The sequence below is a fragment of the Sturnira hondurensis genome, unplaced genomic scaffold (genome assembly GCF_014824575.4).
Source record: "Sturnira hondurensis isolate 20B ecotype Veracruz unplaced genomic scaffold, ASM1482457v3 Scaffold0014384, whole genome shotgun sequence".
NCBI lineage: Eukaryota > Metazoa > Chordata > Mammalia > Chiroptera > Phyllostomidae > Sturnira > Sturnira hondurensis.
Window position 1 is genome coordinate 13,444,114 of NW_028087015.1, and position 14,739 is coordinate 13,458,852.

Below are 14,739 nucleotides of genomic sequence, written 5' to 3' on the forward strand. Positions count from 1 at the left end.
CCTTTGGGGGCCCTCACTTGAAATATTCTTGTGCCTGTCCACCAAGAAAAGGCTTCTACAGAGGAGAGCCCTGCAGGAGACGGGAGATGCGAAGAGTTAGCAAAATGTCACTTTCAGTCCAACGTAGCTGGTCCCTGAGTGCTCAGCTCCTTTTATTAGGAGACTTGCCAAGTACTCCTCTACATTTAAAGTGACATGGGCGTACATACCTGCTGACTCATTCCAGAAAGAAAACGTGGTTTGAGTTGCCTTTTCTCTTTTCTCTAACTTAGTAAGTAAGGGACGACTTGGGAACACTTAAGCACCAGTGAAAAACAGTACATGGTCCAAAACATGACTCTCTTTAGGTTGTTTGAAATAGAACTATCATCCTGGAGTTAGAAACACTGTCAACATTGTTTTCCCAGAAGCGGTTGTGTNTTCTGTCTGGCCTTGAGCGTAGACCTGTCTTCTCAATGCTACCACTATGGATGGCCCTGTCATTTTAGTTTAGATCCAGGCACATCACTGGTTTATCCCCCAAAAGACCCAAATAAATAATCTATTCTGCAAGCGAAAGGCCATTTCTAGGAAGTGCCCGGCATGGTCGACATAAATACAGAATGTGGGAAATTTGACATTAATGTAAAATGTTCTTATAAACAAACTTAAAAAATCACTTGCAGCCTTTTTCTAAAAATGTGTGAGACAAAAGTAAATGTCTGTGTGAGGCAAAAATAAATGCCGTGCTACAGAAGGAGTAGCAATTTTTTAGTGGATCAAACATAGTTTGATCAAACCTAGTAGATGAATGATCATCGCTCTTTGGAATCAGAATGTGGATTTTTTTGAACTGTCACTTGTTCCTGAGGGGCTGTGTGTGTGTGTGTGTGTGTGTGTGTTGTTTTGTACCATCACTGGTGTAATTAACCAAATCATAAAACCAACAAGCCCCCTGCGTCTAGTTCATCTTTGCCTTTACTTGTCCGTAAATTACTGCTTGTGCTGAAATACACCCTCTCTATAGGCCTCTGTTACAGGTGGAGCCACTGAAGCCTATTTCGTTATATTAAATTATTTACATCATAGCTGTCACAAAATGATGCCAATACCAGAGACCCGTTGACAGTCAACGGGCCTCTCCATTTCTACAATGTTTATAACTGGTTTTCTAAAAACATTAAGTTTTGATACATATAAGGCATTTGCACATGGTTTTATTACAAGGCACCATCTTAATTAAATGATAGCAAAATGAACTTTTGTCTAAGTATAATGTCATTCTCTCAGTACGATGAAATACCAAACAAAAATGCATATTTTTCAATGAATACTTAATTATATAATTTGTGGTGGGGAAAACTGATTTTTTAAATATGAAAGGCAAACAGCTACAAATGAACACTATTATTTTTAAATGCAAATCAAATAATGCAGTCTCTCTACTGATATGCTTTCCATTTTTCATTTATTCATTATTTATATTCTATTATGCCTCTTTTCAAAAAATAATTCAAGCCAACTTTTATTAACATAACTAAATAAGAAGCTTTCATGTCTTTTTTTTTTTTTTTTTTTGGTAAGCCTCCAGCATAACTGTTTTCTCTGTTCCTGAGGCTGGTTCACTCCTGAGCTTGTTTTCGCAAATCCGTGTTAGAGGTTGAGTGAGAGGCATTTTCAGGGAACAGGGGACTTTGCAGGGAAGGTGACGATTCTGTTTGGGGGTTCTTTATTCGGTTTTGTTTCATTCTTTTTATTTTCTCTTTAAAACCTCCACTCTCTGGCAGGACAAGATGCCTATTGTTTCTTTACCTCTGTGTCCTCTTGTAACAGAATGAATATTACTGTAGGTTAGACTTCTTATGGAAGAACAAATTCAATAAAGAGCGGGAGGAGATAGAAACCATGGAGAACCTGAACCGCGTGCTGCTGGAGAACGTGCTTCCTGCCCATGTGGCCGAGCACTTCCTGGCCAGGAGCCTGAAGAATGAGGTGAGACGAGGTGGGGGTGACGGCCGGGACAGGATGGTGGGCCGGGTGAGGCCCGGGTGCTCCAGGCAGTCACTAGATGCCCGTAGCACTTCAAACACCTAACCGTTCAAGTCTACTTTCAAGAGGATATTGATGAGCTATAGAGATGTCAGTCAAGAAGAATGAGCTAGAATCACCACTGAGCATCTCAGTGTGGAACTGATTCGTTATTCCCAACTTTGCCCCAGTAACATAAAGTTCTGAAGGTGCAATGTGAAGCACCGGAGTTCCAAACAGGCGTATCACCGAAGCAGCCAGCCGGTCCCTAGTGTAGGAGGATGCCGTTAGTACCAGCATACACTAGAGACCCAAATCCGGAGGGAAAAGTAAGCCGAACACGTCACACGTCCCCCTCTTTGCTTTCTCATGACTTTCCCAAGAGCCTTTTGCAGGTTTTAGAACTTTGAAGATATGAGGTGGAATTTGGAAATTATCCACACAAGAGCAGATCAAAGTCTTGAGTCCATCCATTTAAATGAACGGAAACGGCAATTGTATGGAAAGTCTAAAGGGATGGATATTTTACTAGGATGGGAAATGCTAGGGTGTCATGTCATTGTTGAAATGACTTACAAAATGAAATGTCATGAAACCTTGTTAATATTTCTGAGTTGCAAGATGTATATCCAGTGGGAATGTATTAATTTAAGAAACAGGTATTTGAGCACCCACCACATGCAGAGCCCTGTGTTGAGTACAGCACAGTTTCAAAGATGTGTGAGGGGCAATCCCATTCTTAGGAAAGTTTTAGTGAGATGGGGGGTCGATGAGGGAGCAGGAAGCCTGCAGATGGATGAAGTCAGTTGTGATGATGCTCTAAGATGAGGTAAGGCAACCCAGAGAGGCAAGGTTTGCACAGCACTTTTCTGAAGCACATGAAAATTTGACATGAAGAAGTGCCAAGTGGTAGGTGAGAGGCCAGACATTGTCGTCTTCCTGGGAGCGTGCTGGGCATGTGAGCCAAGCCAGGGTCCCGCCGCAGGCATGACTGACTGCAGACCATGCACTTTCCTATTTCTCCTGGTACTGAAGCAACCAATTTATCTATTGGTCATAGATGATGAAATCATTACATCTATTAGGAAGGAAACACCAGTTTTCATTGGCAGTGTGAGAGGACCCTCATGTCTATATGTCTAGGCATCGATTCAGTTTATAAATTCATCATGTATGTTATTTTGCCCCTGTCCACTAGCCAGGCTGGTACTGGGCCTGGACACAGAGGTGACTGGGACAGAGGTGGTCTTGTTCCTCTTGGAGCCCCCAGTCCACAGGAGGGAACAGGATCTGTCATTTTTAAGGGCGCTGGCAGTGTGAAGGTGGCAGTCCACAAAGGCCACCTTTGTCAGGAAGTGGCTTCTGAACCTGATGAGAAAGTGCTAGAAACTAGCAGGGAGATGGAGGCTGGGGAGGCCGAGGGAGAGAACATTCTAAGCTCCACAGGGCTGTGTCTGTCCAACCAGATGCCAGGACAGAGCCTAGTTCAAGTTGAAAAGGCCCAGGGTTGAGCCTTACATGCCTTGCACATTTCCTTCATCACCCCCCCCCCACCTCTCCCTAGACCAAACCTTCAGAATCTGTGGATTCTTTCTCTTCTTTCCTGTTTGCCAGACTTATTCTAACAAGCATCTGATCTCAATGGCTCCTTTGAAAATATAAGGAAAGCAGGGAGAAGGAGAATGAAACCTAGAGCTAAACAGGGTAGGCTCAGATCTTAGGCCAGCATTTCCTGTCATGTGAACCTCAGCCAGTTTCTTTCCAGGGATGAGCTCTGGTCTCCTCATTTCCCAAGAAAGAATCATATCTTACTCTGCAGTTGCATTAGGAAAAGCAGGGGATACTTACACAGCAAGTCACACTGAACACCCCTCCAGGTGAGGTGGACATTGATCAGATTAGGGCATAGAGTCCCACATCATTCCAGTGGCACGTATCTGGCAGGGAGGGCAGTGCCCAAGCTCAAGTGCTCATGGCTGACGTAGACTCATCATTTACTGAGCAGCCCTGCTGTGTGCCATGCCAGTGACCCTCATGTCACCAGTGCTACCCTCTATGCTCCCAGGACTGGGGTAACAATTCCCTCCAAGTCCCCTCATTAGTGCTGCTAATTAAAAACACACATAGTGTCTCCCAACACCTTCACCACCCAGGTGGGCTTGTTGGGGGAAGAGGAAGCGGGTTTGAACCCTGTCTCCGGCGCTCGCCACTGCATGGGCCGTTTGGGAACTTCTCAGAGACAAAGTGGGAATCAGCCCGGTTGAAAGAGACCAGCTCTGGGCCTCATTTCCTTGTTTGTCAGGTAAAGGTGAAGATGGTTTATTTCTTCATTCAGGAAACATCTCCCTGAGCAGGCAGCCTACAGCCCTGCGGGGAAACAAAGGGGAGCTCAGTCTCAGAGATTCCCAAACTCTTCCTGCCCCAAAGGCAGCCACGTCAGGGGACTTGGGTTCTTGCTCAGAGTCCCGTGACCCACGTGCATTGTTAGATTTGCACTCTCAAGCTACTGACCTGACATTGCTCAGGATGGTAGAGTGACATGTGTCGAATCTGAAATTAGGGTTCCCAGACCGATGGGACAACCCTTCAAATGATCACCTCATTCTGCAAGGCCTTTTGTATTTGGTCAGACAACACAGAGCTCCCCTTGCCTGTAACTTTTTGTATTTTACCATCACTTTATTTTTAGGTAGGGGAGGCTGCTCAAGCAGCCACTGTATTACTTGGGGACCAAGAAGTTATAGGGAAGCCCAGGGGGTGCTTGCCATCAAGGCAGCCCATGCTGTGGACTCAAAGATTCTGCACCCCTCTGGGGTAGGTTTTGTTCTCTACTTGCAGGTAGTGCAGGTGATTCTGTTAGGTGAAGATTAAATAAAGGTTCCGAACAAGAAGAGAATCACAAAGCCTGGCCTGAAGGTTCTCAGCGCTCCCACTGTGAGTCTCAGTAAGGGAGGGTCTGGGGTTTTGTTTGTTTCTTTCCCCCAAAATTCAGAACAAGGTTATTATAAAGAGACTCATTTAAATGCATAGCAAACACCTGCTCCATCCTTTCAACATCCCAACAGGCTCACTGCTTAACTTCTCCTGTCACAATCAGACCTTCCTGTCCTGGTTGGTCCTGGAACACTCCACCCCCACCTCAGAATCCCAGGCCAGGCGGGCTGACGGTGTCTGGACTTCTGCAGCTAAATGGTAGCGGTTTCCGTGTTATTGAACAGTGTAGATACATGGTCAAGGTTGCTGGCGCCCCTCCAGTGTTAAAGCCTAATAGGTATATCCTGTGTGAGCTCGCTCTCTCTCCCTATCAGGGTCCCTGGAGGAAGTTCTTGTTATTGTTCAAGCAGGATTATTTCCACCAAATTCCAGACCCAAACCAGGGATGGCAGAGTGTGCCCAGTGCTGGGGACCGAGAGAGGTCCCTACCCAGAAGAGCAGGGCTTCTGCAGGTGAATGATGCCCAAGGCAACAGCTAAATGTGCCCTTCCTGGGCTGCAGGCCAGCTTTCCTCTACCTGCTGTGCCTGTTTGGCAGCTGACAGCAAAGCTCTTGTCCCAAGCCTGGCACTACTAGCTGTGGAGCCTCAGGGTCCTTTCTCCTAGAGGCTGTGATTAATTTTTCAAGCACTAGTTTATGCAAAGCTCTTAAAGCAGGGTCTGGCATGCAATGCAGTGAACACTCAGTTTTAGTTATCTTTTAAACGAACAGCCCAGACTTAATGCAAAACTTCAGGATCCCTGCCTCCTCCTCCTCCCCCTCCCCTACCCACCACCCTGCCCTGAAATTTGTCAATAGCTTCCAGGGAAGTCTTCTCCCCCCAGCCTTTCTGGGCCTGAGTAGCGTGGAGAAGGAAGCCCAGTGTCATCACTTTGTCCCCTTACCCTGCGCCTTCTCTGTGGGGTGGGCTGAGCACTCAGCACCTCTTCAGGCAGAGACCCTGGGGTTTTAGGGCGTGGACAGGAGCGGTGGCTTTCAGTCCTGTAGTGAAGGACTGCGGCCTCATGACTTTCTGCAGCTCTCCTTGGGAACTTGTGACCTAGGCCAGGACCCACATTAACAAAGAGCTTTTTGGAGTGCCACTTTGATTCTCCTACCTACTACACAGTGTACAGAAGGAATTATCTTCCCTCCTGAAATAGGGAGTAAAGAATGATTTAATCCCAATAACAATTCCAAAAAGCTTTTATTTCAGAGAGAAGCTATGCACTATTCCTGTGCTCCAGCATGTGGGCAGAGAGCTGCCCCTTGCCTCCAAGCCCAGGTTTGCAGGACGTGGGGGGGCAGCCTGTGTCTTACCTGAAATTTGTGCAGGCTTGTTCACTAGCTGTGTCCTGGCCAGATCCCTGCCCGCAGACCACTCAGGCTCAGACGCAGAGTGGCGGGCGCCCAGACGGCGCCTGCAGGTTTACAATGCCTGCTCTTCAGACTGCTGTGTTGTCACAGATGTGTTTCTGAGAGGCCCTTGAACAGATGTGGAAGTTAGCTTTCATCACTGGCTGAAAGGAGCTCATTGTGTCACCCAGTGGACCTTTTGCCAAGTCCCCGGGTGGAAAGTACTGCATGTGATTTTCAGCCTTGGCAGCCTCATTCTAGAGGAGCTGACACTTGATCAGAACAAGACCGGGATGCTACTGAGGACATGGGGGAATGCAGCTTGCACACAAAACAGTACCTCCCTTCTCGGCACTTGCATCCTCCCAACCACCTCGGGACAGGCACTCACCCATGTCCCTGATAGAGCCGGGCTGGAAACTCACCAGGTTGGTTCTGTGTTTCCTAATCATTCGATTCCCCTGGGTGAATGAGTCATTAGCTGACGACTGGGACAGCAGGTGCTAACCAGCAGCACATGGGCTATAGCCCAAGTCAGTAGGAGAGTGCGGGCCTGGGAGTTGAGGGACCTGAGTGGCAGTTCTGAACATTTTCTAGGACATACCAAGCTCCCTGCCGCTTAGGCAAGAAGCTCCCAGCATCTCCACATCTGGGCACAAACAGCACTAATTACACTTTGTGTTTATGTTCACTTTATTGGCTCTCTCTCCAACTGGACACTAAGCTCCTTTAGAGCAGGGTGTATGCTGTCCCTCTCTGTGTCCTTAACACCTGGTATGAAGCCCCAGCAGGCCCTCAGGATGGGGTGTGTGTGTGTGTGTGTGTGTGTGTGTGTGTACCAGGATGCTAAAGTGAACTTGGTCTGTGGCACAACAGACAGTACCTCCCCTACTCCAAAGCAGCTCCGGAACAGTGTGTAGAATTTATACATGCGAGAGTTACATGACCCTTCACCCTTCATAGGAATCAACTGGGAGCATAGAGGTTGGAGGAGCGATTTGAGGCAGATGCACAGACAAGGGAGTCCCACTTGAAGGGCGGTGGGGCACCCCCCCTTCACCTTTAGCCTCGTGAATGACCAGAATTTCTCAGCTTGGGGTGTGTCCCCTAGGACTTGAGTCCTTGAGTTGGCCTGGGGAAGCCCCTCCATGGTGGGGCACAGATGACAGGCAGGTTCCTGACAGGTGGGAAGTGCAGAGGGCAGGGGCTGCTTGCAGTGTGGAGCCACGAGAGCAGGGAGCTGCAGGTGGAGATGTAATGGGACCGGCACAGCTTCGAAGGGCAAGGGATGCTGCACGTTGCCAGGGACCATGCAAGAGAAATTCAGTTGGCATGGGTTCATTTTAGATGCTGTTTGAAAACGCTGCCTGGAGGGGTGAAGGCACACCATCAGAGAAGTTTAGAAGAACAGCCAGAGAGCCCAGGGCAGAAAAAGTCAGAACAGGCAGGAGAGAACATGCCACCCACATCAAGGAAACCTTGGAAAGGATATTTGGTGATTGGACAGGTGTCTTCAAATAGCCCGTGAAAATGCCCACCAGGCTTTAGTGCCCAGGGAGCAGGGTGCAGTTTATGGAAAACTTCCCTCCAACAGACGTTTCCCTCACATTCTCCTCCCCTGGACGGCATGGAAAGCCTGGCTGGTGAGTTGGAGGGTCACAGTAGGAGCATGAGAAGTAGAGAGAGGGGAGAGGGGCCACTATGCCCCCTTCCCCAACCTGCAGATGCCCCAGGGCAACAGGCTTACCCCAGGCAAAGGAAAGCTGCATACTCAATCAGGCTGGACTGCTCACTGGCTGGGCACTTTAATTACTGACGAGAGGATTCATGTTATCCAACTTTTCATCCTGGGTTCAGGAAGAATTGATTCCACTCAATAAACTGAAAGGGGCAGTAGGCGCAGAAGTGTGTTTGGCTTTGTGTTTATTTTTCCATTACTTGAGCAGATTGATTGCATCTGAGTAAATGTAAAAATGACATCTAAGCTCAATTCTAGTAATGCTCAGTGACACTTTCTGGCAGCTGTGTGATAGACAGGAGTGATCCATTCTAGACCCTGAAATCCAAAATTCCCTTAAAGACTGCCCATCTGCCCAGTCCCACCCCCAGGTCCTCTGGAAATATCAGACAAGCTCAGGCTGTTGACCAATCAGCTTGTGATCCCCCGTGGCCCCAAGCTCAACCCAAAGACCTGAGGGAACCTCTCATGATTTAGGGTGTTTCTTAGCCCTGTGAGTCTCACTGACTCCAGAGATTTTGTGAATTTCCCCCGGTTCCCAAGTACAGTACTAGGAATATCCAGAATTAGGGACCAAGGGCCAATAACTCCTGCTCACTCTTGGTGTTTCCCTGAAGGTTCCCAGCAACCAATCTGTCGAGGGGAGTGGGTGAGCAGTCTGCAGCCCAGGCCCCCAGCCCAGCAGCACTCACAGTCCTCCCTCAGAGTTCCAGACCAGGACTCCAGAGACCAGTGCAGCCAGCTGGGAGCCTTGGTGGGTCCCCCAACAACCCTGATCTTCCATTTCCTTGTTTGGCCCATGGTTCGTAATCAAAGCTGCACAGCTGGGTAATCCATGTAGCTTTTGAAAAGATACACATGCTCGGACCCCACCCCAGGGGATGGACAAGGTTTGGTTGGTCAGTGGGGAGGCCTAGCCTTCTGCCTTTCTAGATGTACCCATTTTCCTTAAGAGCAGGAAAGTCAGTAGAATTTATGCTCCTTTTATAACACTGGTATTTTAACTAGAACAGGCTCCTAGAGGGCTATCTCTCCCCTGTTACCCACACTTCCTGGCTTAGCCAGCATTGCTGGAACCTAAGCTTGGTAATCACATATGCAGGGGTTGTCTATCCAACCTATGAATGTTCACAAAAACAATTGGCAGAGAGAGAAAGCACAGGTCTGCCCAATGAGCCAGGTAAGCCACATTGAGAGATGAGTAGAAAGGGAAACATTGATTCTGTTGTTCATGTATTTTGAGTAGTAGACAGCATTACGAGGTGGTTGTCCTGAGAACAGAAAGGTGACATGAGTCTAGCTTTTCAAGGAACTAGTTGTGACCTTCTGTGGGTCACCATTGCCCTGGTGTGTTTGTGGTGAGACCTCAGTGGGGAAAGAAACGGTCTTCTGAGAGGCCACGTTGGAGTTACTGTAATGTTGAAGTTCTCAGTCTGCTGAGGGATTCATCTGGGTGCCGCAGAGGACAGAGCTCGCCGATGGCATTCATGCAGAGTGGCTTTCCTCGCCCTGCCGAGCACCCAGGAAGCGCCAGCTGCTGGCATTCTTTCCTCATTCAGAGGGTGGTCATCTTGCTTTTCAGAACTGGCCTCACGTTGCCTGGGGGAGGGAGGGAGCATTTCCCATGATGCATTGTACCACCCCTGGCACCTGGCCATCCTGTCTTTGTTGGGCCATCTGAGCGCCCTGAGGAGCCAGAACCAGGGGGAGGGCGAATCCTCACTCCTAGGATTAGCCCCATGCCCACATAACAACCATTCCTTTCTGAAACTTTGACTGAATTTTAACTGTGTGTTGGGAAAGTTATGAAAACACCTTGAAATTGTGTGTATGAGACAGTGTATTTTATTCATGTCCAAGGACAAAGAACTATGAGCCTCTTTCTATTTAAAAACAAACAACCATCTGTATTAAAAATTGTTGATGTCTAATGCAATATGATGCATGGCCTGAGTTGCTTCCCTGGTTCCTTCTGGGTAACTAAGAAGTAACTTGATGAGTTTCATCTGCTCCTTTCAGGAGACACTAAAAAGGGAAGTGCATAAAGATCTCAACCCAGAGAATGAAGCTGTGATGAGTCAGTCATTGTAGGACGATGTAACGGTTTGAGAAATCACTTTGTTTCCTTTCAGTTGTGGTCTTTTATAAGAGAGACCTAAGGTAGGGATGCCAAAGAACTTTAACTGGAAGGGCATCTCATATTGGCTGGGAATGTCAGTGAGTAGACGCTTCTGAGCCTGCAGCTGGCTTATTAGAAGCCTTCACCTGTGGTCAAAGGCCGGTGTCTGGAATGGGCCTGGCATCGGGGTGGGACAGATGGTGTGAGGCACTGGCTGGCTTCTTTACCAACCCTAGTGGAAGGAAACACTGGCATTGGGAGCGTGGTGCTGAGCTCTCTATTTTCTCCTGGGCAGGAGTTGTACCACCAGTCCTACGACTGTGTCTGCGTTATGTTTGCCTCCATTCCGGATTTCAAGGAATTCTACACAGAATCCGATGTCAACAAGGAGGGCCTGGAGTGCCTGCGGCTCCTGAATGAGATCATCGCCGACTTTGATGATGTAGGTGCTTGAGAGTAACCCTGGAAGGGCAAGGGCAACCCCAGTCCCACACTGGGCATTCCCATGGCCAGGGCAGTTAAAGTTGCTCGTTTTGCTATGTTTCCCTTTGGTTAATATCTCATGGCCGGAGTGAGATATTAAAGCTATGGGCTCTATTTAAGTCCTTGAGAATTTTGGAGAGACAAATGTATTTTATTTGTGAGAGGGTATGATTGCTGGGAACCACTACCAAAATCTGTTCGATAAAATACCAATCCAGTGTGCTTGTTAATTTTTTGAAAGGCTTGAGCTCCAAGGAAAATTCTTGCCCATCCATTTTTATATAAAAAAGTGCAATGAATCTGTTGATCATATCAGATTACTGGCTTGTCTATCTGTACGTATTCCAAGGTCTCTGTCAGATGTCAACCTGAACTGCGCATGGGTGACATGCTTTGTTGTTGGAAGAGCAGTGCATACCTGGGATAATATATTTTAGAAGGGACAGGTATATATTTTGAATTTAAAATGGATGTCATTTTTCAATATCTTGCCTGTGTAAAGAATAATATGTTTTGTTTTCTGATAAGAACATACGCACTTCTGCTTTTAAGAATGTTGCTGCTACACTATTCTTATAAATCTGAAGTGAAACATAGAGATATTGACATCCATGAACATCAGTTTATCATGATTCATGGAACTTTGAAATACAGCGATGAAATTACATAATATGACAGTTTCAGGCCAACTTCTAAATGTCTTGAGGAAACTATAGATTTCTCGGTTACCATCATCATTGCCATGAGATTGACTCAAGACTCATGGGAAAGTAAGGACGATAGAGATTCCCACTGTTATGCTGGGTTCACAGTGAGAAACAGTGGCGTATTTCCTCCAGCTGCCCCTCAGTGAAATAGGTGTCCCCAGGTACCGGTGGGTGAGTGACGGCGCTCTTCCAGAGCGGATTGGCTCTTGGGTCTGTGGTTTGGGGATTTGCTCACCTATCTTAAATTCTCTGATATGTAATCTTGAAGGAAGCTTCTTTGAAATGGGAGTACCAAGGAAGGGTCAGGAAAATGTCCTTGCCTTTGACTGACCCCGTTGTCCTCCAGAGCAGATACCCAGCCTTGCAGAGTTTCCTTCCCTTGTCCCCTTATTTGAAACCACTGTCACCTGCGTTTTCATGTATCCTGGTCCCTTCACCTTCACTAGCAAATTTTGAAAGGTAATTCATGTTTATTGGAAGTGAATCATTATACTGCATTTCCTTCCAAGTGTACGTCCTTTGGGAATATTCATGAGTATTCTTTCCCAACAAAGCCCAAGGTCAAAGGATAAATAAGCAGTGGGTGGAAAACCTCATGTTGCTATTACTGTGAACTAGACTTTGAGAATGTCTCTAGGAAGTGCTTGACCTTGGGTCAGCACTCAACTGAGTAACGCAGTAGTTTCCAACTTTTTTCATCTTGTGGCACACATAAATTAATTACTAAAAATCTGTAGCATAGTGAAAAACATGCTTTCTGCTGACCTGACCAAAAATAGGTATAATTTTGACTCATTCACACCAGGTGTTGCTGTATTGGGTGTTGTCATTTTTTTAATTTGACAGTCTAAGGGAAAAGAGGTCAGTGCCCCTGACTAAATAGTCAGGTACTGCACATTTTAAAAATCCTGGTGGCTCACCAGGTGGAAGTTACTGGAATAACTAAATGATTGTCATTGCCTCACAGCTGCTATCCAAGCCAAAGTTCAGTGGAGTTGAGAAGATCAAGACCATTGGCAGCACGTACATGGCCGCGACGGGCCTGAGCGCCGTGCCCAGCCAGGAGCACGCCCAGGTATGGGCCTGCGGGCAGCCCACTTGCACCTCAGTTCCCCCCACAAGTTGTCCATGGGACCAAGCAGTCATGCAATAACCACACACTGTTCTGTGTGCACACCTAAATCTCAGTGGTTGAGGTCTCCCGAGAGAACGTGAGAATTCCAGAGTCCTCACTGAACTTTCTCTGGCGGACAGAGAAAGAAAAATCCAACCAATCCGCTGACTGCTTGGGACTGATAAATGTGCAAAATGTACACTTTTAGAGCCGTCTGTGTAGCGGTAGCTCACTACAGGATGATTCCTGATCTTTTGGTTAAAAACATGCTATCAAAAACCAAGCTGACCAAATAGAAATGTAGTCAAAAAGGCAATTTAGACAAAATTGAGTGTCTTCAATCACCTAGGATTTTTGAGGGGGTTTTCCATTATGTTGTGTTTTGCTTGTGTGTGTGTGTATGTGTGTATGTGTGCAGATACCTTTATGTAACTTGTGGGTCCATAAACTAGACCCCTTCTCCCTATAGGGCAGTGGGCCCCCTGACAGGCCCCAGTGCAGGTTCACTGTGGGACGGAGGTGGGGGGTGCAGCACAGAGGACCAGACCGAGCCAGAGCACAGCTTGCTGAAGGCAAGCAGAGTCCTCCCAAAGGGCTGAGCCCCATATGCTCAGCTTCCTCTCCCACACCCACATCCCACAGATGGAGAGAGAGAGGGACAGCCATGTGCTAAAGCAGAGCTCCCTCCTCCAGGAACATCAAGACAGGACCCTCTTTTTTTTTCTCCCTCTTATTCACGAGCACAGAATAGAATGTGAAACGTCCAACTGAACATTAACACTACCATTTTTCCAGGTGAGTGAGGTCAGTCCACACCCTTGTCTGTCTTCATTGAAGATTTCAGTACTTTAGTGCATTCTGGATTTTTGTGCATTCATTTTGATTTTTAAGAATATTGCATCAGGGGTTATTTCTCATGCCTTATTAGCTTCTTGGTGCCCCCTTAAGTTTTGTTCCCAAAGTGGGGGCCTCACTCTCCTCACCCTAATTCCAGGCCTCACTCTGAGGTCTCTCCAGCTGATACCCATTGTGGACCAGGTAGGGCCCTCCACTTGATCACACTCACTCCATGGTTCATGGTTTTGTCTCCTCCTCGGGTGTTTGCTTTCAGATTGTTTTTTAAATTTTTTTATTATTTATGCTATTACAGTTGCCCCATTGTTTCCCCCTTTGTGCCCTTCCCCCAGCTCCCCTTTCCCACACTCCATCCCCACATCCTTGTTCGTGTCCATGGCTGATGCATGTATGTTCTGTGTCTAATCCCTTCACCTTCTCTCAGTCAGTCCCAACTTCCTTCCTCCCCTTTACAGCTGTCGGTCTGGTCCTTGTTTTTGTGCCTCTGGTTCTGTTTTGCTCTTCAGTTTATTTTGTTCATTAGATTCCTGTTATAAGTGAGTTCGTATGGTATTTATATGTCATTGCCTGGCTCATTTCACTTAGCAAAATAATCTCCATTTCCATCCGTACAGTCTCAAAGGTAAGAACTCCTTCTTTTTTACTGCCACAGGACATTCCATTGTGTGAATGTACCACAGCTTTTTTATCCCCTCATCTATTGATGGGCACTTAGGCTGTTTCCAGATCTTGGCTATTATAAATGATGCTGCTATGAACATAGGGATGCATTTATTCTTTTGAATTGGTGTTTCAGGATTCTTTGGATGTGTTCCCAGAAGTGGAATCACTGGGTCAAAAGGCAGATCCATTTTTAGTTTTTTGAGTAAATCCCATATTGTTTTCCACAGTGGCTGCACCAGTCTGCATCCCCACCAACAGTGCACTAGGGTTCCCTTCCCTCCGCATCCTCCCCAGCACTTGCTGTTTGTTGATTTGTTAGTGATGGCCATTTTGGAAGGTGTTAAGTGGTATTTCATTGTGGTTCTAACTTGCATCTCTCTGATGGCTAGTGATACTGAGCATCTTTTATATGCCCGTAGGCCCTCTGTATGTCTTCCTTGGACAAGTCGTCTATTCAGGTCTTTTACCCATTTTTTAATTGGATTGTTTGCCTTCCTGGTGTTGAGTCATATGAGTTCTTCATAGATTTTGGAGGTTAAACCCTTGTCTGATGTATTATTGGAAAATAGGCCAGATTATTATTTTTAATGAGTATGCATTACTTGAGTAATAAGGAAAAGTAAAAGAAACAAGCAATAAAATAAACCCAATCAAGGGCCGGCATGACACGGTTCATGGTGAGAGCTCTCTTCCTGGCTCATAGATGGCCGCCCTCTTCCTCTGT

General features: G+C 46.8%; 1 protein-coding gene across 2 annotated transcripts in view; it reads left to right on the forward strand.

Annotated features, from left to right (window-relative positions):
* ADCY2 (adenylate cyclase 2) overlaps positions 1–14,739 on the forward strand; it is a 353,912-nt gene that overhangs the window by 321,976 nt on the left and 17,197 nt on the right. For both annotated transcript variants that reach the window (XM_037062983.1, XM_037062984.1), the window contains exons 20-22: positions 1,813–1,971; positions 10,489–10,635; positions 12,351–12,458. In XM_037062983.1, the coding sequence (XP_036918878.1) occupies positions 1,813–1,971; positions 10,489–10,635; positions 12,351–12,458 (414 nt within the window). The remainder of the gene's footprint in view (positions 1–1,812; positions 1,972–10,488; positions 10,636–12,350; positions 12,459–14,739) is intronic.